This window comes from Myripristis murdjan, chromosome 10 (genome assembly GCF_902150065.1).
Source record: "Myripristis murdjan chromosome 10, fMyrMur1.1, whole genome shotgun sequence".
In the NCBI taxonomy this organism is placed as follows: domain Eukaryota; kingdom Metazoa; phylum Chordata; class Actinopteri; order Holocentriformes; family Holocentridae; genus Myripristis; species Myripristis murdjan.
This window is the reverse complement of record NC_043989.1, coordinates 14,574,099-14,596,137: the sequence shown is the minus strand read 5'-3', so window position 1 is coordinate 14,596,137 and position 22,039 is coordinate 14,574,099. Positions and strand designations below refer to the sequence as shown.

The 22,039-nt window shown below is 41.9% G+C and overlaps 3 protein-coding genes across 3 annotated transcripts; 2 read left to right on the top strand and 1 right to left on the bottom strand.

Annotated features, from left to right (window-relative positions):
• The first annotated feature begins 2,776 nt into the window (after positions 1-2,776).
• fosl1a (FOS like 1, AP-1 transcription factor subunit a) lies at positions 2,777-6,534 on the top strand. Its single transcript, XM_030062195.1, has 4 exons — positions 2,777-3,177; positions 3,568-3,825; positions 5,006-5,113; positions 5,218-6,534. The coding sequence occupies exons 1-4, from the start codon at positions 3,064-3,066 to the stop codon at positions 5,785-5,787; spliced, it is 1,050 nt and encodes a 349-aa protein (XP_029918055.1). The 5' UTR covers positions 2,777-3,063; the 3' UTR covers positions 5,788-6,534.
• Positions 6,535-7,257: 723 nt separating this feature from the next.
• ccdc85b (coiled-coil domain containing 85B) lies at positions 7,258-9,992 on the bottom strand. The gene has a single exon (XM_030062196.1). The coding sequence runs from the start codon at positions 9,192-9,194 to the stop codon at positions 8,592-8,594; it is 603 nt and encodes a 200-aa protein (XP_029918056.1). The 5' UTR covers positions 9,195-9,992; the 3' UTR covers positions 7,258-8,591.
• A 3,193-nt stretch (positions 9,993-13,185) lies between these two features.
• Positions 13,186-20,608, top strand: fibpa (fibroblast growth factor (acidic) intracellular binding protein a). Its single transcript, XM_030062623.1, has 11 exons — positions 13,186-13,546; positions 13,694-13,778; positions 15,997-16,195; positions 16,514-16,640; positions 17,345-17,445; positions 17,653-17,786; positions 18,409-18,517; positions 18,642-18,705; positions 18,864-18,950; positions 19,593-19,690; positions 20,280-20,608. The coding sequence occupies exons 2-11, from the start codon at positions 13,694-13,696 to the stop codon at positions 20,347-20,349; spliced, it is 1,074 nt and encodes a 357-aa protein (XP_029918483.1). The 5' UTR covers positions 13,186-13,546; the 3' UTR covers positions 20,350-20,608.
• The last annotated feature ends 1,431 nt before the right edge of the window (positions 20,609-22,039 follow it).

Below are 22,039 nucleotides of genomic sequence, written 5' to 3'. Positions count from 1 at the left end.
GGCCGTTTCACTACACTACACTACACTACACTACACACACACACACACACACACACACACACACACACACACACACACACACACACACACACACACACACACACACACACACAGGGGCTAGGTTTCATGTTTCATGAGCAAAAGAATTTTGAGATTAAGCTCAGAATGATGAGAGAAAAGTCAGAATAACGAGATTAAAGTCAGAATTCTGAGATTAAAGTTGTTTTAATCTCAGACTTCGGACCTTTTAGAATTCTGAGATTAAAGTCGTTTTAATCTCTGACTTCTGACCTTTTAGAATTCTGAGATTAAAGTCGTTTTAATCTCTGACCTCTGACCCCTTAGGATTCTGAGATTAAAGTCAGAAGTCTGAGATTAAAGTTGTTTTAATCTCAGACTTCGGACCTTTTAGAATTCTGAGATTAAAGTCGTTTTAATCAGAATTAAAGTCGACTAAGCCTTGGTACATGGTACACGCTCTTAACCGGTGAGCCACCGTGGTGCCCCAGATTAGTCGTTTTAATCTCAGACTTCTGACCTCTTAGAATTCTGAGATTAAAGTCAGAATTCTGAGATTAAAGTTGTTTAATCTCAGACTTCTGACCCTTCTGAACTTCAGACTTTTGAAGTTTTAATGTCTTATTTCAGATTTTTTAAAGTTAAAGTTAAGTTAAAGTCAGAATTCTGTGAAAAATGTCAGATTTTGGAGATTTATAATTTTTGTGTGGCCCTAATTTTCTCCCATAAAAGTTACATCCCACATCATAAAAGTTTCTTTCTTTTAAATCTTGTGTACACCCCCCCGGCCCCCTCCCACACACACACATTGCTTTCAATTTATGATTTTCATGTCAGTAACTAAGTAAACCTTTGAAATTGTTTCTTGTTGTGTTTACATTTTTGTTAATGTAATCACTGCAGTGTGTTTAATTTAACAAGTGTCACGCCAAAACATTTCAGACACACTCACAGGCCTGTTCATTTCCACAAGCACAACAGATTTGTTTGTGTTGGTCAAAGAATATGATCCATTAAATGACAGTTTGCAAAGATTTCTGAACACCATGATGTGCAACACTGCCGATGTCCAACAAATGTCTTCATGTCTGATGTCTGATGGGAGGATCCTGGTGTGTGCTGGTTGGCACATACTCTGTGATGTGTGTGTGTGCAAATGCATGCGCCCGTGTGTATGTGGGTGGGTGGGTGGTTGAGTGTGGGTGGATGGTTCAGTGAATGCATGCGGAGATTTGAGGGTGAGTAAATGGTGATGGAATCTGGTTAACACTTCCCCTTGATAAATGTAACTTTTGTGGGTAAATGTGAAAGGAAACAACTTACTGGCACATTAAAAATAAAACATGTTTATTTCAATGAAAATGAAACAGACCAATGCTGAAATTATTTTAAAAGAGCAGGCATGCTCAGCAGATGTTTCCTGGTGGAATAAATATTGAAGAAAAATTATGACAGCTGATGTATGGAGGTGTGAAAGGAAAGTCAACATGTTGTGACATGTCATTTAAAGACACAGCCACTGTGTCATCACCACATTCCTCAGCACTTAGTCATCGGCTACCTTTACCCTGTATTCTCTTTATACGGTGCCATCCAAGCCAGACAGAGAAAAATGATGTTACTCATTATAACCAGGTGAAATATCGGCGTCTGAGACAGGAAAGTCAGCAGTCAAAAGACCTGATGAGCAACAAGTAAAATAAAATGCTGAGCTGCTTGTAGCCCCGGGTTTCATTCATAGTTGTCAGTATTCGCATACCTTTGGTGGTGTTGAAAAAAAGAGGTCAAAGCCACATGAGTCCATTATATCAGTGTTTAAATGGATGAGGATGATTAAGCTCCATTGTCCTGAGTGTTATTTTTCATCTCTTTGGGGGTCTTTTAACCACCTTTGTTGCTTAAAGTCAGTGACTCTTAAAGCAATTGACAACTCTAACTCCCAGGAGACGTATTGGTGAGTAGCAACATGAGAAACTGGTGCAAGAGTCAGCAGCAAGGAGTCAGCCTGTGCCGGGAACTCTGTCCTCAGGGAGTGCAAGGTCAGCAGCTGTTGTGACAGACTGAGACAGACGGAGCTCGCTGGATCTGCCGTGCATCTTTTGAATCTCCTCTGTATTTCACTCTACATCGAGCGTGCGCATAAAAAGAGCCGTTGAGATGGCCGGTGAAATAATTCAACAAGGTTGTGGCGCCTGTGCACTGACTCATCACCACAGGCATGTGCTCATTGATGTGGCTTATAAAGTGAGAGTGGCTGCCAGAAACCTCAGCACAATTAGGCACAACCACCAGCGACTAAAGTTTGCCTGTGCTTCATTTATCCATCTCATAATATCCTTCCTGTAGCCTGCCTGCCACCTTGAATTTTGAAGGGTCAGACTGTTATAGACCTGTAACAGCATTCGTTTTTTTCCCCTCTAAACTCCTCTATCATTACTATCATCTCTCATTATAACAGAAAACAACACATTTATACCAGTCAAAACATGCGCTCCATTCAAAGTCTTAGTAAAATTACTCTGAAAACTATTATATCGCAATCAAAAATCAATAGTAGCCTGCAAGCCATGATGTGACCTGTCAAAGGAATCCCGGGAAACGCGCCGGAGGAAACTCTTGCCAAATATGGTCAAATACGTCATCGGCACGTGGTGAGTTTCATGACAGCAGACAACACTATTTCCCGTAAGTGGAGAGGGGCGTGGAAAATCTATAGTATCGCTTTAAGAGTTTATGAATCTACAGTCGTTCCCAGAAGCTCGCTTTAAGCTACATGACTAAGGAGGAGAGGACGCGCTGAGGGTCAATTTCGGAGGATTTAGGACTGTTTCAAAACAAGTGTCGCAACTTTTCCTTCCTTGTTCCCCCTCGAAGACGCGCCCGCTTGGACTCTGCCGGTTTACCGCAAAAAGGTGGGCTTACCCCACGTTTGAATTACCAAGCTTGAATCAATCCGAAACTCAGTTTGTGTGACCTGTAGCGGCTGCGGTAGCGCCTGTTGGATCAGATTTCCCCTCAGACTGGGTAGCGACTCAAACATTAAGGATGTATCGGAGCTTTGGAAATCCAGGAAGAGGCAACCCGATGTACACGAACAGCAACACCGGGTCAGGCGCTGCGTCTCAGGGTACCAGCACCCCCACCACACAGCAGGAGCAGGTAGGTGTGCCCCTCACAAAAATAAGACATACAATATTGTCTTACTCAGGCGTGAAATAAGTACAACAGAATATGAAACACCTGTAAAATTGTAAAGCTCAGGCTACAGTAAAGTTTCTGGCCTTTAAGAGTGCAAATGTCAACTGTATGCTGTATTTATATGAGGTGTTGTATGTGTTCTGTGTTTGTAAGGTACTGTCAGCTTCTATAGTTTATTACAACGTAAAAATAAACACCATTCTACATCATCCCACCTGCACCACTGTTATTTATATATTCCTTTTCTCTGCATTTAGACTGCAGGCCTTGTTATTGATCAGATGTTGGCTTTGCTGCTTCTTATGGCTTGTCCACTAACTTCATTGTCTATTTTTTTTTTTTTTTTTACAGAAATTCACCATGGCAGGCAGCAGTCAATTTGTGCCAAGTCTCAATGCCATCACAAGCAACCAAGATCTCCAGTGGCTGGTCCAGCCCTCCCTGATGGCTCCGCCAGGCCCCTCACGGTCTCCACGGCCTCCTTACCCTCCTTTGTCAGGGGCCCGGCCCATGTCTCACTCTCCCTCCCAGCCACATTTTTTGCGCCCAGGGGTCATAAGAGCAGCTGCAAATTCTCCAGGGTCAACAAGACGCAGGAATGATGAGCATGTAAGAAAACAGTCTTTAGATAACAAGAGTCTGAAATTTTTAAAGGTATACGCTGCCTAAAGAAGCATGTTTGGAGGTGACATTGGTGATTATGGATTTGGGGTGTCTCTACTGTCTGAAAAATGACTCGCGTCCACCTGAAGGAGAATGAATAATGCCCATTTCAGATTGATTTTTTCCAAGAGGGAATGCAGAGAGTGTGAGTCTAGCGTAGAGGTGTGGACAGTAGCTCAACCGTCTATGTGTCATTAATGTGTAATATCCTGTGACACAGCTGTGCAATTTCCTTTGAAGTTGCACCGCAGGATGATCCAATTAGAAATAGGAATAAACATTTTTTTAGATGAGTTTGATGAGGCTCACAGTTTGTTCCAATAGTGTTTATTGTACCTTGAATTCATGTTGACACAGTGAACGTGTCACCTGTGACACTGTTTACTAAGTGCTGCTTTTTGTTAGCAGAGCAATGTTAAATAATAACAGAAATGTTGAGCTGAGCAGCCTGTTCCGTGTAACTTTCACCTGTTAAACTAACAAGAAAAAGGAGAGCATAGGGCCCAAGTGGCAACAATGTGCTTTTTATTTAATCCATTTTCATTTGATTCGTTATTGCTCTCAGGCACACTATGGCTCGCACAACTATTACATTTTTTTCCTGGAGTTGTAATTTCATGGTACAGGAAGTGAACTATCATGTGACTCACAGGGGCAAGTCATTTTCTGTGACTCACACCTGAGTCACAGCTGGGGTCTGAACATGACTCATCATCCTAAAAGGGCGGGAAATATTGTATAAGGAGAAATTCTTCAGAGAAGCGTTGGATGAAATCAGAGTTGGGGTGTTACAATAGAACAAAGGCTCAGACATTTCAAAATCTGTGAGCCACCCCGAATATTTGACTGTGATGACTAATTGCTTACACACGGTGGTGGTATTTCTCCTAGGTCGTATTGCTCAGTGAACTCACATCAAGTCTCCTTATGTAATTGCTACTTTGAAATGAATAGTTTGCCCAAAGCAAGGATTTTATAGAGTCAAGCTCCAGACATGAAATGGAGTGATTATCTAACTCTTCTGCCTTTTGAATCTGACTCTGTCATTTCACTTTAACAAGAACACACTTTTTGAAAATGAACATAATTTCACTCTGACATCTTTTTTTCTCCTCTTTCTCATCAGTTATCATCAGAAGAGCTGGAGAGACGGAGGATAAGGAGAGAGCGGAATAAACTGGCAGCTGCGAAGTGTCGTAATCGTCGTCGGGAGCTGACAGACACACTGCAAAATGTGAGTGAATGTTGCACAAATGCCACAGTGTTGATGCTTGAGCTATTACACTCAGGCATGGAGGAATTTACACGTCTGTTTTTCTTTCCTTTATTCTTTTGTAGGAGACTGACCAGTTGGAAGGTGAAAAATCCCGTTTACAGAAGGAAATTGCCGAACTGCAAAAAGAGAAAGACAAGCTGGAGCTGGTCCTGGAAGCCCACCGTCCCATTTGTAAAATTGAGGACTCTGATTCGGATTCAGACCCGCACCCGGCGCTGTCCTCCTTGGGTGGAATCAAAATGGAACAGGGGGACTCCAGCCGACCTGGGCCCTCGAAGAAACCCCAAATGAAGCAGGAAAGACCCAAACCGCACATTACACTCCCCGCCAAGCCCGTGGCATCATCTGCCTCCGCTGTTGCACCTGAATCAGAGTCACTACACACCCCAATTCTCATGTCCACCCCGTCCCTTACTCCTCTCACAGCCAGCTTGGTTTTCACCTACCCCTCTGCCTCTTTAGACACCAGTGCCTCTGTCCCATCCCAAACTACTTCACAGTCCTCTTTGAACCAGGATAGTGCTCAGCAGTCTCGAAACCCCGAGCCCTGTGGCATCGCCCATCGCCGCAGCAGCAGCAGCGGTGACCAGTCAGATCACTCCCTGCACTCCCCGACTATCCTCACACTGTGATTGACAGCCCGTGTCATCTGGCCAAACACTAACAGTCCTGACGTAGTCATACTGAAATGACAGAAGGAACTCTGGGAAACATGACGGCATTGAACAGGATGATTGTGATAGCATTTCAAAACTAAATATTTCTAGCTGAATGAATCTACTGCATTTAATCTTTGTTACTATGTTGACACAGCTCTTAGGTAATATGCAAAATTGTGGCATTATCAGGATATGATTGTTACACTCTTTTTACATAACATTTGATAGATGTGTGTTCTATATTTATAATTTAAGAGCCTATGAGGAAGTTACATAAACTTTTTCAGGAAATAATGATAATTCAACATGATAATAACATAGAAACTGAATGGGAAATTGAAGCCATTTCTATGGATAAAACATACAACCATGTTACATTGTTATATCATGTTATATAAGACTTTATAAATGTCCTCACTATGCAAAATAATGTACTTACAAATATGCTGTTCTTAATTTTATAAGAATTCTTGGAGAATCTTAACATTATCTATGCAAATTATAGACCACTAAGGCTGGGCCGTAGGAGTTAATATTGATTATATAATCATCTATTTATTTTAGAGAGTGCAATATATTTTTGATAATGTGTGTTTTGTTTTTTTCTCTCTGACTAATGACTTGTTTTGGTGGGCAGTGCCTTACTTTTATCTTCAAAGCCGTTCTATTTCAGAGAAAATAAAGAACAAAGGTTGAGAACTGTGTGCAGGTTGTGATGATGCAATGATGCTGCTATGCTGAGAAAAGATATTCTTTTCCACAAGTCCTACACTTTAAAAACAAAAATATTCTAGGGCTATTATAAGAAATCCATCTTAGAATACACAAAGTACACGTGAAAGTGAACATCGAGACACCAGACTAAACACAACCTGGAAAATAAAAATACTTCCCTTCTATAAAAAGATTTAAGGACAGTCAAACACATAATGAAAAGCATATATGCTTAGGAACTCTGACAACTGCACTCTTTCCCTGATCTTTGACTGCTATGTTTTCCGTTACTCCATTTCCCGAAAAATGCAGTGAATTTCGTACTAACACACATGGCTCAGAGTGCATTGGATTGCTTTGCTAAAATGGGGTTAGAAGGACAGACAGAGAGAGACAGACAGAAAAAGAGAGACAGAAAGAGAGAGTTAGAGAGAGAGCGAGAGAGAGAAAATCTGTGTATGCTGCTGTCAAAGGGCTTCTGTGTATCACTAAGTGGGTAAAAGCATTACTGCCCTCTTCAGCTCCCTGCGCTGTGCAAATAGGGATCCAAAAATAAAACTGATGAACATCCATAAAGTCAGGCTGTATGACACGCAAAGAAACATCAATCAAGTGCAGCTGGTTGGGACATGGAGGTCAAAACAAACAAATCAATCATTCATTTTTGTGTCATGTAAACACATCTGTTTCTGCAAAGTCATGCACACAAAGAAAGGTCAGGACAAAGCAAAGTGTCATAACCACTGTATTTAAAGCTCTTCAATGCACTACGAGCATAGCCCACCAATAACAGCCAACAACAAAGCAAATCTTTTCCAGTCCATGTGCATTGCCTATGATTCAAACTGAAATCTGTACTTGTTAATTAATGCAAGTTAATACTGATAAATCAAGGTAAAGGAGAGTAGAAGAGAAGATTATCTCTAATGTTACAGAGTAAACACAAAGCATGAAGTTACACAGGGTGCTGACCGTTGCCAACTTAAACAGGTCGTGTATTAGCTGTGATATGCTAATCAAAAACATCAACAACAACAATGTAATAACAAAATGAAATACAAGTGACTTAAAACAGCTTCTCTGGTCCATGTATATAAACCACTACAGAAAACCTATAGACCTTCCAGTTTGATACAAAGAGTTTCCAGTTTGATACAAAAGTGTCTGATAGAACTTAGGCATGTGCAGTTCAGTTCTGAATGAGGTCCAATGATATCTGATATCAATTATATCATATCTGATCAGAGACCTAAACTAGTATGATGGCTCTTCCCAGGCATCAGTACATGTATTTTATGCACACCAGCTCCACCCAGAGTAAACCTGAAGGGCCTCAAAGTCAGATTGGTTAGCAGGCCTGTACAAATCGTGATAATCATCATGCACATATGGCACTCCAATCCTGTCCTGAGGAAGAGAATGCATAAACTAGTAGCCTACACATTGTTACTGGGTCTCTAACAAAAACAAATATCTTTTTTTAATCACAACTCATCTATTTCAGTGCTATTGGAATTCAGTGGACTAATATGGCTCAAAACTGGATTGAAATGAATCTTTAGATACATGATCTAAAGATCCAAGATAGCGCTGTCCAGTGCAATACAAAAAGCTTCTACCAGTGTAGGCTAGTCCAGTGCATGAGATAAAATTATATGCGACCCACTTTTTTGATCCCATTTTTCCAACAACAGACACCTGAAAAAGAAGAATTTTCCCCAAAACAGAAGACTTATTAGGAAAAACAATGTAAAATTTGATTACATTACAGCTGGCAAAAGCCTGGATTGAATGTTTCTGTAGGTCCTGAAAAAAGTCAATAGTGGTAGGATCTTTAAGTCAAAACCTTGTGGCACACAAACTTTGCAGCATTCAGAGATGCTTTTGTACCAACTTAAGCCATGGTGTTTGTATTTTTCTGGCAAGTCAGCCTGCTTGAACATGTTCCTGTGTGTGTGTCTCCATGTTCAGTCCAACAAATCAGCCCTAGCCTAACTTCTTCATGAATGTCAAATAGCAGCAGTAGCCCAGGCCACTGACCAAAACCACGCCGGGCCCTGCCCTCAGTCATCAGGAGAGCACACCAGATGGAGCTGGTCCGGACTCCCGACGCTACCGGTGCTGGAGCTTCCGTCTCCCAGGTCCCGGGCCACCATGCAAGGCAGGTTGAGCTCAGCTGACCCACCGGAGCTGGAGTCACTTCTACTGACACACTCCTCCTCCAGGACCAAACACAGTTCCTTCAGGTCCAAATTCTCCTTCACCAGCCCGTCCTGCATGCGCTCCAGGTCAGCCAATTTTTTCAAGTATCCGCCCAGGTCCTCCCGCATCACTTTGGCTGCGTGATGCCCGAACAGCTGCCATTCCCTGGCCAGCTTCTTCACTTTGAGCCGATCATCGTCGAGGAAGCAGCACAAATCACGCAGCTCCGTGTTTTCCTCTTGCAGACGCTGATTGATGACCTTCAATTCCCTGATTTCAAGGAGGTGTCCCTGTAATTGTTTATTGACTTCTTTTATCAGCCGTCCGCGCTGAATGAGAGCGGATATTTTCTCCGACTCCTCTTTACGCAGCCGACTCACTAGCTCTTCCTTGGAGCATGCCAACAAATCGTCGTCGGACATCTTTGACAATTCTCTGTTATAAATCTCACTGTCGCTCCCCATTTTGTTATCCCTTCCTACAAAACTACACCTAACCTTAGTACTACCTGAGAAGTCTTCAAAATTTTGCTGAGATGCGAACAACTTGGGAAGTGCAGCTTTCGGTATCCAAGATGCTCAGCGTCGACTCAACATATGGTCTTCATCCTATCTTCATGTAGTTTGTGCCGGATGATAGGCTATGCTATGTATGGAAACACTGCAAGCAAACTGGAAAGAAAAGCATGTGACACCTTTATTTAGGTTCCTGTCTTCTGGGCGCAGAGCATTCAGACCTACCCAGCGTATTTTCTCCGTGAATATTGCTTTAATGAGGTCTTGTGTGGAAAACGCAGGGGAGAAAAAAAAATCCCATTAATGTCAATCTATCATCCTCTCTCACTGTGTGCTTCAAAGGCCTTCAGGGATACAACTGTCCTTATTTTACCTCCTCTGCCAGTCTTTTGTCGGGGGGAAAGTGTCGTCCTGTGCTCCGCTGGGTTTTCTGCACACAGGCAGAGTCGATTCACAGAGGCTTAATCCAGCAGCCCTGCACACCGTACAGATGTTATGATTTTTATGTCGCTGGCATCATGTCGTCTCATCCACACGGACGCGCTGAGGAGCCTCGGCTGAATGAACTCTGTTCCCAGAAGAAAATGTGTCCATACGGCGCGACAGTCTCACCACAGACGGTTCATTATTCAGATGGCGATGGAAAACATGAAATCTTTGCGTGTATCTGTGCCAAATGTGTGCAGCATGCTCCGCTCATCCTCTGGAGCTGGGCTATTACAACAATGTCCTCCTCCTCCTCCACTTTCACGGCTGAGTCCGCACAGCAGAGAGCTGCGTCAAGCTGGCGACAGAGGGCGCAGTTGAACAGGAAGATGCGCACTGCAGCCTTCAAAATAAAACACCACTACCTTTGTGACTTGACTCGAACTAAGGTTATTACAGTTAACTAAAAAACAAAAATTAGCTGTGATAAAATGTTTTTGTTAACTGAAATAAAAACATACACTTTATGGAAAAAATATAAACTAAGTGAAGTAATATTGTGCACAAACAAAACTAATAAAAAAAAAAAAAAAAAGGAAAACATGCAGAAAATATCTCTGTTTTTAGTTTGTGTCAATTTAGTCAAAAATTTCAACACAAAAGCCATAAGGAGGCGTTGGTTTATGTGACTGTGAGTCGAATGCCCTCTTTATGTGCTGTGTTCGTGTAGTAGCCTAATACCTATTCTGAACTTTTTACATCTTGCCTCTTACAAACACCCCCATAATGTAATGAAAGGCAAACTAAAACTAATGCTGAAATTAATAAAAGCTAAACTAAAACAAAAGTGAAACGAGCAAACCCATCCTCGAAACTAACTTAAACTAAACTGAACTGCAAAACAATTAAAAAACAAAATAAAAATAAAAACTACTGAAAAATACAGAACTGTAGCCTAATAACTCTGAATTGAATGAGTGATTGAGTCAAAAGTTGCACAAAAAAACAGCATTTCATTTGTTTTAACTTCCAATTTTTGTTCCTTAAAACCTATATTAGATTTAATTAGTAAACTAATCAACTCCAAAACATTTCACATATTTCGTCAATGATTTTATTTTGAGTGGTAAGACCGGAAGTTAGGCTTTTCTACACTGATGAGCTTGACAGCGGTCACAGAGTACAATCTCAGAAATTTTCGTGGTTTCCACTGAGGTTTCCTGTGGCCTTCGACACGGCCATCCCACGGCCTGTAGTCGTAATGGAGGCCGATAACAAATCCGATGGCCTGACAAACACACAGCAGCATCGATCCGGCCTGTGGCCCAGATGCAGCGTGGAAAAAAAAAACAAAAAAAAAAACATTAGATGCCTGATGTAGTCTTGTCTTCAAGAGCTGTGTCTCAGTGCAGGCCTACAGTGGTGCGCCCCCGCTAGGATTCAGGATAAGGACTGATAAATAAGCGCAGATTTACCTCTATCATCTGCTTGGAAATGAGTGTAAAAGCAAGGGACAAGAACACGGTGCTAAGGAAAAGGACCCGCTTCCTCCAGGCCTTCCTCTTCAGTACACTGGATCCACTGGAATGACCTCACATCCTCAAAAAAAAAAAAAAAAAAAAAAAGAAAAAAAAGAAAAAAGAAAAAGGGCAGAAACCACCTTATATCCAGCTGATCGCGGAAACATTTAGCTTAGGGAAATTAATGAAATGCATTCAAGAAAAGTATAAAGGCAAGCAGGTGTAATGCAGATTATGAACCAGTTGGAGCAGCTCTGAATAAGGTGATATAATAAACCACTTCTTTACTGCATCATATTTTGACTTCATTCCAAGTTATTATAATTACTGAGGAGGTAGAGGGTGTGGAATAGGAGCAGAGGACCATCACTCATCCGGCCCAAGTGCTGGGTTTTCATCCACATGTCCACATAACAGATAACACAGCATCTGGATGCACTCATAGGCTCACAGTCCAAGTTTATTCCCCTGAAAACACACACAGGTTACACACGCACACGCACGCACGCACACACACACACACACACACACACACACACACACACACACACACACACACACACACACACACACACACACACATGAACAGATGCACGCTGCACTGGATCATGGGGTGACTCCTGGTTGCAGTCATTTACCCTGGCGGAAAGTGTGACTGCGGGCTTTTTCCATGGTTTAAGCTGAGGCATTCAGCCACATCCTTCCGCCCTCTGTCCCACCTCTATTGTTTCAGCGAGGCCGCAACAATGTGGGGTGTTAACCGCGCAGGGGGAGCTGAGGATGGAAGCAGGGCGCTGGGAGGTTACAGATGGGGGGTGCTGATGTGCAATGGGAGGTCCAACAAAAAGACAGTTGACCGGGTAGTTTTTCCCCCTTTGTGATTTTGAAGGACACATGCAGATAGAGAAAAAAGGGAGGGGCCGGGAGAGGGATTTGGAGGGATTTATTTAGATTAATCGCCGGAGGAAAAGAGAGCAGAGTGTGCACACGCAGCAGCACACAGTTCGCACACATCACATTTTTGACACATGTAAAAATAACCAAGAACACGGAATGGAAAGGGCTACAGATCAACAATAATACTTGCTTTTGTGACACCAGGGTAAATAACTCAGGCCTGTGTATGGCCTCAGATGTGACCATATTAACAGCAGTGTGCCCTTGAGTCTCTCCAAATAATAACCCCGTGGCTGCATCAATATTCATGAATACCTTTGCTACAATCTCATGGCCGGATCAGTTCATTTATACATCAGCAGCACTGCGCTGTTTATTTGCAATGCGATTGAATATGGGCTCTGAGACTGATGGCTCCGATTAGCTCCCGGCCCTGTTATGGGCTCATTAGGGCTTTTATTATCACACATCCATCCCTCTCTGGCGCTCCGGCTCACATGTGCCCCTGCCTTGTGTCATTTCCTCTCGCACATCGACATTTTGTCTGCAGCCTTAAAGTTTATGGTCGCATATTCCGCACCGTGTCCATTCTTCCTACAATAATGTGGCACCAACAAAACTGGGAACATCTCGATGTGAGTCAAGCGCTTCCTGTCATCCTTGTGTAAAGTATGACCAAGACTGATACATTACTCGTGTTTCACAGTATCAATTTTTCGGCAAATGAATCTTATATAATTGATGTGATTATTGTTTTTGGCTAAATATTAGATCCATAATATGATTTGGCTTAAAAATGACCGTGTCACAAATTGGCAACAACAATTAAATTACCTAGACATTTCGAATTTACTCCAATTACTTTTGTTTTTGCTTTTTTGTTTGTTTGTTTGTTTTCCCTGCATTTTGTTATTTGTTGTTCACTGTAATTTATTTATTTATTTTTTATTCTTAAGTATATTTCAATAGTCTTTTCCAATGAAAAATGTCTGTAAAGTGTATACTTGATGCACTTGACCTGAATTTATTCAAATAAAGGAGTGGAGTAGAAAGTGTGTCATTCAGGCGCCCGGAGCCCTCCGCGTGACGTCACGACGCCGGAAGTTTGGCTTGCGTGACTGCTGTTGTTGACAAGGCACAACCATCACATAGCACAAATTAGCAGGCAGATATTAGAGTTTAATAACCGAGTAGGAAAGCCGGTGCTCAGTCGCTGTTCACATTGTGGTGTTAACTAGCTCTTAATTAAATATTTTGCGGGCTAGTGGCTCATTTCAACACCGCTGACGTTAGTAAGTTAGCGAGCTAGCTGGCTAACGCAGATAACCTGGGACGGTAATGGAGTGAGTTAAGTGGCCATGGGGATTAGCCACCTCGGCTAACTTGGTAGAAGTTAACGACTTAGCACGTAATCTTGTCATATATCGTGCTGCTCAAAGCTACTTGGAAGGCTACAAGGTAAAACGCCCCAGTGCCTTTGTGTTTAGCCACGATTTGAATGGCTTTGCTAGTGATCAGCACGTTTGATAAGACGGATCTCGTTTGGTGCAGCGTTGGGTTATAAACTTGTCTCCCTCTCCCGCCCCCTCTCCCCCCTCTCTGAAGATGTCAGTAGAGCTTGATGTGTTTGTGGGTAACACCACCATCATGGATGAGGAGGTGTATCAGCTCTGGTTGGATGGCCACACAGGTATGATTCACACGTGCTGCAGGATACTGTGGGTTATAATGATAACTATGACTGGTAATTAACCTGTAGAGTCCATGCTGTGTGTCATCAGTGTTGACCGCACCATCAGGGCTGGGAAGGTATGTTTGTCTCCCGATTCAGTACTATCACAACACCTGGGTGCTGATTCGATATGTATTGCGATCCTTAAATATTGCGATTTGATATTACAGTTTATTGCAATATCTGTTTGTTTGTTTGTTTTTTAAATTATACTGTAATTTGTGCATGTAAAGTTTCATGAGACTGTGATTATCATAGAGGTCACAAAGGTAGTTTTGTACAGTGATGTCAAGTTTCATTAAATGCTCTCACGACAATGATATGGCTAATATAGGGGCAAACATCATCACATATGAATCAAATGTGGCTCATTTAATCCACAACAGTCTCAGCTTTCCAATCAAACCCAATTTATGCAACTCCAAGACTGTTTAGGCCCCAGTATGAGTACATCATTTTAGAATTGTCCAAAATAACACATTTGTACTGCATGCAAAAACCTGCATGGGATTAGCATAAGCTGGGCATGTCTACAAAGGGGAGACCTGTAGGTACCCACAGAATCCATTTTCATTCAGATATCTGGAGGTCAGAGGTCAAGGGACCCCTTTGAAAATGGCCGTGCCAGATTTTCCCGCATCAAAATTTAGCCTAAATGTGGAGCAATATATAGTATTTAGTCCACTTGCTGACAAACTAGCAGGACATGCGTAGTATCAGTTGATTCCTAATGGTTGTGTCTGGTTTCATATGATGCCAATATCTGTACTTGAAATCAACTCAGTAGTAAAAATATTGATTAAAAATTGTAAAAGAAAAAAAATTCCGATAATTAAGTGAATCATTTTTGTTGTTCCACCCATATTCACCATAGAGAAACCGTTTGCCTTCCCCCTCTACAGGGAGGTGGATGGTCAGTCAGGATCAGCTACAGATCAGCACCCCAGGAGCTGGTAGGAGTTCAGGGTCTTGCTTATGGGCACATCAGTAGAGTGTATGCTTGCAGACACAGGGAAAGACACTACAAAAATACCTACAATCTCCATACTCGCCTTACCACCGTCCTGATATGTACAAATCAAATACCTCTCCAGTTGAGAGTATTAACCAGGTTTATGGAGCTCCACTGTGACTTGATGCTTCACATGATGTTATCACTTGTGGTTTTGGTGGCAGACGCTGATCATGCAGGGGTTCGTAGTAATTCAGACACAGAGGAATTGTTTGAAGAATAAACATGCAACGCATTTCCAAAGTAAAGTCACTCAGTAAAGGCTCTGGGTGATGACAAATAAAAATGATAAAGAGCTTTGTATACAGACATACTGGACATTTTATCAGAAGCTGCCCACTGATGCCATCACCACTTTGATGAGATATGATTGTTACTTGACTTACAAGCATACGGCAAAAAAGTGAAAATTTGGCTGCGAGTGCTCTTCCTTTGGGATCCATTCAAAGGAGCCCCAGCCCCCCCGCAGTTTGTTAATGCGGTCACACTCAAAACGCAGCTGCCTACATTTTAACCTACAGCGTTGGTCGCAGTCATGACACGAAATACTCTTCATGACACAAATATAATTAACTGGGATGATGCTTTTGTGCTTGTTGTCTGCAGCCTGCACATTAGTAAGCAAAGTGAAGTGTGCAGCTGCTGTATTTCAGCTCTTTAGTCACATCACATCAGTAGCTTTTTGAACAGTTTTTTTTTTTTTTTTTTTTTTTTTTTTTTGCACAACTTGTTAGTTCCGATGCACCGTCTGTGATACTGGGATTGATGTTGGTGCCAGTACTGGGCTAAAGTGGAATATTGATATCACAGATTTTACCCAAGAATTAAGTAGCATGTCAGTAGGCCTGCCACAATTATTATATGATCATGTTATTATAATTATTTGAGCCTATAATGATCATATTCCATATTTGTAAGCTCCACAATCATGTCTCTACTTTCTTTACCCAAACGTAATGAGATTTTAACCTCGTGTTAGAAATGCCTTAACAAACAGAAAAGCAAATCAGGTGTGTATTCATCAGTTGGGCTAAAATGAAAAAAATCTCCCTTGCTCTCCGTCCCTCTTATCGTTCAAAATGAGACTTTACTGTGGTGCAGAAACCACAGCTGTACCGTTAGCCATGCAGTCCCTGTCAACCCTGATTTTATCCACATGCACAGTGAACGACGCAGTGAAGGTGCGAATGGAAGGAGGCGTGCTGGATGAGTGCGAGGCGAGTGCAGATGTCCTACTGAGCGACACCATGGACCAGTACAGAACTTTCCAGATGTGTGAGCGTCTCCTGTACAGCCCTGCCAAACTGGCCAACCAGCTCCTGTTCCAGATTCCACCTCATCGCCAAGCCATGCTCATCGAGAGGTGCGGTGGCTCTGCGCTCACTTATTCCAGGATCCGCTGTTTTTCCATCTTTTGTCATTTGAACGCGAGCCACATCTATTGGGTCATTGTGATGTGTGTGCCGTGTTTTATTAAATTTGTTCTTTCAAATACCAGGACGCTATAATCAATAAGCATTTATATATTTTATCCCTACCGCAAACATTTCCATTCTCTTCCCAGCACACCACATATTTCTTTGGCTGTCGTACCTCACGTCATACTCTCTTTTTCTTGTTTCTTGACGCAGTAGATAGACCTTAACACTTCCTCTTTTTGCCACACTGTTTCCTTGTATAGATACTATGCGTTTGATGATGTGTTTGTCCGAGAAGTTCTGGGGAAGAAACTCTCAAAAGGAACCAAGAAGGACTTGGATGACGTCAGTGCAAAGACAGGTGTAACGCTGAAAAGCTGCAGACGGCAGGTGAGTACAGTCTGGCTACCACAATGACTGCTCGTTTGAATTATTAGTTAAAATAAAGGGGGTAACTGTTCAATAAACTCACAGTTCAGTTTCTGTTGTGGTTTTTGGGTCACAGTTTTGGTTTTGGTTTACTTTGTTTTGTACATCAGGGAGAAAAACTTGTTTTCATTCAGAAATCTGGGATAACAAGATGAAACCAATAAATATTCTGTCAATGGCAAACATGTACCAAGACTTAAAAACAAAATAAAATACTTACACTATATTCTCTACTAAGTGTGTTGTTAGAAGGCTCTCATATAGTGGGTGTGTGTGTAACACTGCACTTTGTAGGGTGTGTTTCGTCCTTTTTTTTTTTTTTTTTTTTTTTTTTTTTGAGAGGCTGGGTTCATTTTGACTCCATAACTGAGATTTGCTCCTAACTTTAATGTGAATTCAATGTGAATTGAATAACAATTCACATTTTCATTGCTGTAATAAACTGGGTCATTGTTGTTGTCTTATTGTTTGTTTTGTGTGAATGATAAGGTGTGTTTCAGTGAATTTCCTTTGTCTGAGCATTTTTCTAGCAGTGGAGTGGATTCTCCTAGCAGTGAGGGGGCTGCTGCAGCTGCACAGCTGCAGGGCGAGTTCTGCTACAGGTTATACACAAATCACATTTTTCTGATTTGTGTAATTCTCCTGTCTCATGTCTCTAATTCCAGTTTGACAACTTCAAGCGTGTTTTCAAAGTTGTGGAGGAGCTGAAGGGACCCCTGGTGGAGAACATTCGTCAACATTTTCTTCTCTCTGACAAACTGGCAAGGTAAGCAATTGGGAAAACTGCCTTCTTGCCCTCAGGTTGATTTTCTAAAACTTTGATTTTGTTTAACTTTTTTCTCCTATGTAGATGTATTTCTGGCCATTTTACTAATTTTAACAATAACAGCAACTGATCACTGAACACAACTCGCCCTCTGAGTGTTGTCATTTATTTTGTCAGCCTCCGTAAAGCCTCCTCTGCTTGTTTCAGGGATTATGCCGCCATAGTTTTCTTTGCCAACAATCGCTTTGAGACGGGGAAAAGAAAGCTGCAGTATCTCACATTCCAGGACTTTGCCTTCTGTGCCGGACAACTCATCAACAACTGGACGGTTGGGGCCGTCGGTGAGAGCTTTCTCTTGTTTTCTTTGGCCATTTGTTGCTGTTTTTGTTAGAAATGAGGGGCACAAACAGCCTTTTTAATCATTTTAGTGGAACTGTGGTACTGTTTTATGTGGAAGAAGAGAAGAGAATATAAAAATACACATTTGTGCAAGTGAGGTAAAAACTACAAAGGGCTTATAAAATATCTTGTAGTGCAAGGCACATTTAGAGCAACCATCGAAATGATCTTTTTGGTCAAAAATGAAAATACTCCCAGTTAGCACAGCTAATTTTTTAATTTAATGTGAGTGTATTCTGAGCATAGTTTCCATTCTCTGACCTTTTTATCGCCCCACCTCTACACAGGATTATTTTTTCTGTTTAGTCCCAACAAAAATACATTTTCAGCTGTCGGTCCCCGCCTAAATGGTTATGTGTTGAAGGTGTTTGGTGTCTCAAGGTTTGAGAAAACATTCTTTTAAAACTTTACTTCCACTGGCCACTGCTCTACCTTAAATTGGTCCTAAAACAACAATAATTGCCAAGGAAAAAAAAAAAAAACGGGGGGTGGGGGTTAAAGAATAATAATGGTTAAAAGAGCGATGTGATGTGTGATTATGCCTGACTTTGGTTTTTGTCTCAGATAACATGGTGGAAGACATGGACGTAGATCTTGATAAAGAATTTTTGCAAGAGCTGAAAGAACTGAAGATTTTAATCACTGACAAAGATCTACTGGATCAACATAAAAGGTGACAAACACAAAAGCTTACATATTTTTCCAGATTGATGAAAATGAACTTTATGTAATTATTTACTCACTTGCTTACTTTTTTACTGATAGAATGAAATCCCTGTGTTTCTTTTCTCGTTCAGTCTGGTTTGCACGGCTCTCAGGGGAAAGACGAAAGCATTTAATGAGATGGAGGCGAACTTCAAGGTGAGAAACATCACACCCGCATCACATCCTAAAACCAAATTGTCAGGAGCTACTATTGTGGAAGATGGAAATGACTAGATCCCATTTTAAAATATGTTTCTGTGTAGCATGAAATATTCCTGATCCTGACAAACTAAAAATGGTTCATGTCTTCACAGAATCTTTCCAGAGGCCTTGTCAACATTGCCGCAAAGTTAACCAACACAAAAGATGTCCGAGATTTCTTCATTGATCTTGTGGAGAAGGTAGCTGTGTGTGTGTGTGTGTGTGTGTGTGTGTGTGTGTGTGTGTGTTTTAAACAAGTGCAAATTAACAATAGCTGCAACCATGTACATGCATGCATCCACGCGTGAATGCATTCACACACACGCACAACCTCACAAACACTTAAATTTCAGCCTCAGAGGTAGAGACTTGTGGTCGCTGACAGGGCGGGCACAGCAAGTCCAATGACGCCTCCCGGAAGGCTCTGTGACAAACTGCTCCAGTTACGAGAGGTGATTGCACAAGAGTGTGCAATCACTGATTCATTAGTTATGACAGTGGCCATGTTACGTGAGTCCATTTAGAAGTAATTTGTCTTTTTGTTATTGGCCTCTCCCGCTGCCACACCCTCTTTTAGCCAGTTGGCATGAACACAAACACACACCTTCACACACACAGACTCGACCTCCATGCCAACTTTCAGCCTCCTACAGCAAAAACTCGCCGCCAAAGGGTGGGGAAATATTTGTGGAATGACCGACCAACTCACTGAGCGATCTATAGAGCTGCTGGTCACAGCTAAAAAGTACTTTGTGTTTTGTCCGTGCTGAGAGCAAAGAAACCGCCGACTACTTATGAGACCTTGTGATGTAACGTCCCCTCCCCTCTTTTTCTCCCTCCAGTTTATTGAGCCGTGCCGCTCAGACCGATGGACAGCTGCGGACATGAGAATCTACCTCACTCACTACCACAACTCCGCACACATACTTGACACATTCAAGTAAGTTTCTGAGTTTTGCTTTTTGTAGCCTATCAGGTAGAGCCGTGGCACTAACGCTGCCAATTTTAGCTGTATATTTCCCACTGGGGCCGACCGTGCTAAAAATACATGCAGTCATGATACTGTGCAGTGCCTGGGTCCAGGTTTCCATGAATAAGGACTTATTCTTTGGCACTTATTAAACACTGCAAGTCGGTATGCATAACTTCTCCAAACTGATGCCTTTTGATATTGATGTCCCTTTTCTGCCAGTGGGTGTCACCCTATCTCACCCCTGACTTCTTAAACTGTAGTTACCTTGTTTCTCGTGCAGCCACTCTGGAATGTAGTTAACGGTTTACACAACCCTGCACCACTACGCGCTTAACAAAGACATATTCATCTCACAACCGTATTAAAAGAAACATAGACTCCCTATTGCAGTGAATGAACAAAGATTGCTTCATTTACTCACTTCACCCAGATTTCATAATAACTGTTTGTTGTGAAGCTTACAGTATCCCTTTGCTCCATTTACTTACAGTTTATGCTCTCTCTGTTTTTTTTTTCTCTCTCTGTCTCTCTCTTTCTCTCTCTCTCTCTCCCTCAGACATCAGGTTGTGTGGGACAGATACATGGGCGTCGTCAAAAGCTGTATCTTCAAAATGTACCACGACTGAAACATTACACGTCTGCTCGGCCCGTTTTTTCTCCTCGCCTCTCCATCTGTTTGTTTCCTATCTATTCCCCCCGCTGAAGCCGTTATCTTAGTCCCCAGTTTGTGCTTTCTGAGCCCTGCTGTTTGTCACTGGTGAGATGTATTCTGCCTCTCGAGCCCCGTTCTCACATCACCCCCTCCCACACACACACCCACATTTGCACTACTTTCCTTGCAGTGTACATTAATTTGTAAATAAAATGAACATATTTACATCAGAATGTCCCTATCTTTTTTGTTATGGTTAAATCGGCTTTGTTATGTGGTACAGATGTTATCTTGAACACACGCCAGCTATTTGTTACTGAGCCTGAGAGTGTTGGATAGAGATTAGAGAAATAAAAAGACAGATCGAGATACAAATCAAACAACAAAACTGAGCAGGGCCAGAAGATTTTCACCGCAGTCCCATCACACTCCCTCAAAACTGCGCTCAGTTTCCAGTAGTGACTGGTTTTGTGTGTGGGAGATTGTATATTATCCGGAGTTTATTATGAACTGAGTCCTCAGGCAGTGTGTGGGGTGTCTGTGTGTGGCCATGGGAACAGGGGAGCAGCCACGGGGGGCACAGTTGGTCAAGCAAAGGGGCTGTGAGTGAGTGTGTGATTTTTAACAACATAATGACAGCTGTCATCTCCTTCACCACCAGAACCGCAGGACACATAAACAAATGGGGGGCAAATTTTAGGACTTAATTCCAAAGCACCTACTTTCAAAATAAAGTATTACCTTATGTTCAGTACTCCAGAAAAAGAAGATTGATCTTAAGTTTTACTGTTCTCTATTTAAATGCATTAATATGGCTATTAAGTGATATTCAGTCATAAACTTTAATTCAGGCAGTCCATTTGTAGTGGGAGTCACATTTTTTACTTGGTATTTCATCTTGGAATGACGCCTCCAATTATAGTAATGCAGTTACTATTGTTCATTTAATTTTGATGTGGCATTTACAGTATGGAAAGTACTAGGGTGACCTAAAAATATGCTTCAAATTATGTCAGCCTAAATATAAAATATAGATAAATATTGATATTGGGCAAAAGTTTTTCCAGTCTGTTACAGTGTGGAAAAAAAAAAAAAATAAAAAAAATATACTACCGGAAATGATGCAACGTGCACTAATTCATTACTCATGTACGATTTGAGAGCAAAAAAGTTGGAATGTTGGTCAAGAATAAAGTAAGCAAGAGTATTTTCAGAAAGAGCCTCCAGGTCAGGTATTCAGTAAAATACGCTAACAGATATTCTAAGGCAAATATGTGTCCTCTCTGCCTCTCTCTCCCTCTCTCTCTCTCTCTCTCTCTGCCTCACTTTTCCTCCCGCTCTCTAATTTTTGTCCACATTCCATTAACTTCTCTCCCTGGCTATAAATATCCCCTATGTCAGATTGGACTGGAGCGAGGCAAAGTCAGGGCTTAGCAGCTTTATGGAAAAAGAGAAAAGATGGGGGAGGTAAGTATAGATAGATAGGGGGTAAATGGGGAAAAGGAGGGAAGAGGCGGGGGCGGTGGAGGGGGGGCTGCTTTGTGCTTTTGTGGGGTTTGATTTAAATGAAACCAGGTGTGTTGTGTGACCATTGAGCAGGGGCATTGGTTAAGAGGATGGTGGGGCAGCCAGGGTGGGGTTGAATTGGGGAGGGGGGGGGTATG

What these genes read in the sequence shown, in the direction of transcription:
- fosl1a (XM_030062195.1), top strand. Translation starts at nt 3,064, where the DNA reads ATGTATCGGAGCTTTGGAAATCCAGGAAGAGGCAACCCGATGTACACG. An exon ending in CCACCACACAGCAGGAGCAG is followed by an intron (nt 3,178 to 3,567) that starts GTAGGTGTGCCC and finishes TTTTTTTTACAG; the next exon opens with AAATTCACCATGGCAGGCAG. An exon ending in GACGCAGGAATGATGAGCAT is followed by an intron (nt 3,826 to 5,005) that starts GTAAGAAAACAG and finishes CTTTCTCATCAG; the next exon opens with TTATCATCAGAAGAGCTGGA.
- ccdc85b (XM_030062196.1), bottom strand. Translation starts at nt 9,194, where the DNA reads ATGGGGAGCGACAGTGAGATTTATAACAGAGAATTGTCAAAGATGTCC.
- fibpa (XM_030062623.1), top strand. Translation starts at nt 13,694, where the DNA reads ATGTCAGTAGAGCTTGATGTGTTTGTGGGTAACACCACCATCATGGAT. An exon ending in TGAAAAGCTGCAGACGGCAG is followed by an intron (nt 16,641 to 17,344) that starts GTGAGTACAGTC and finishes CTCTAATTCCAG; the next exon opens with TTTGACAACTTCAAGCGTGT. An exon ending in CTGGACGGTTGGGGCCGTCG is followed by an intron (nt 17,787 to 18,408) that starts GTGAGAGCTTTC and finishes TTTTTGTCTCAG; the next exon opens with ATAACATGGTGGAAGACATG.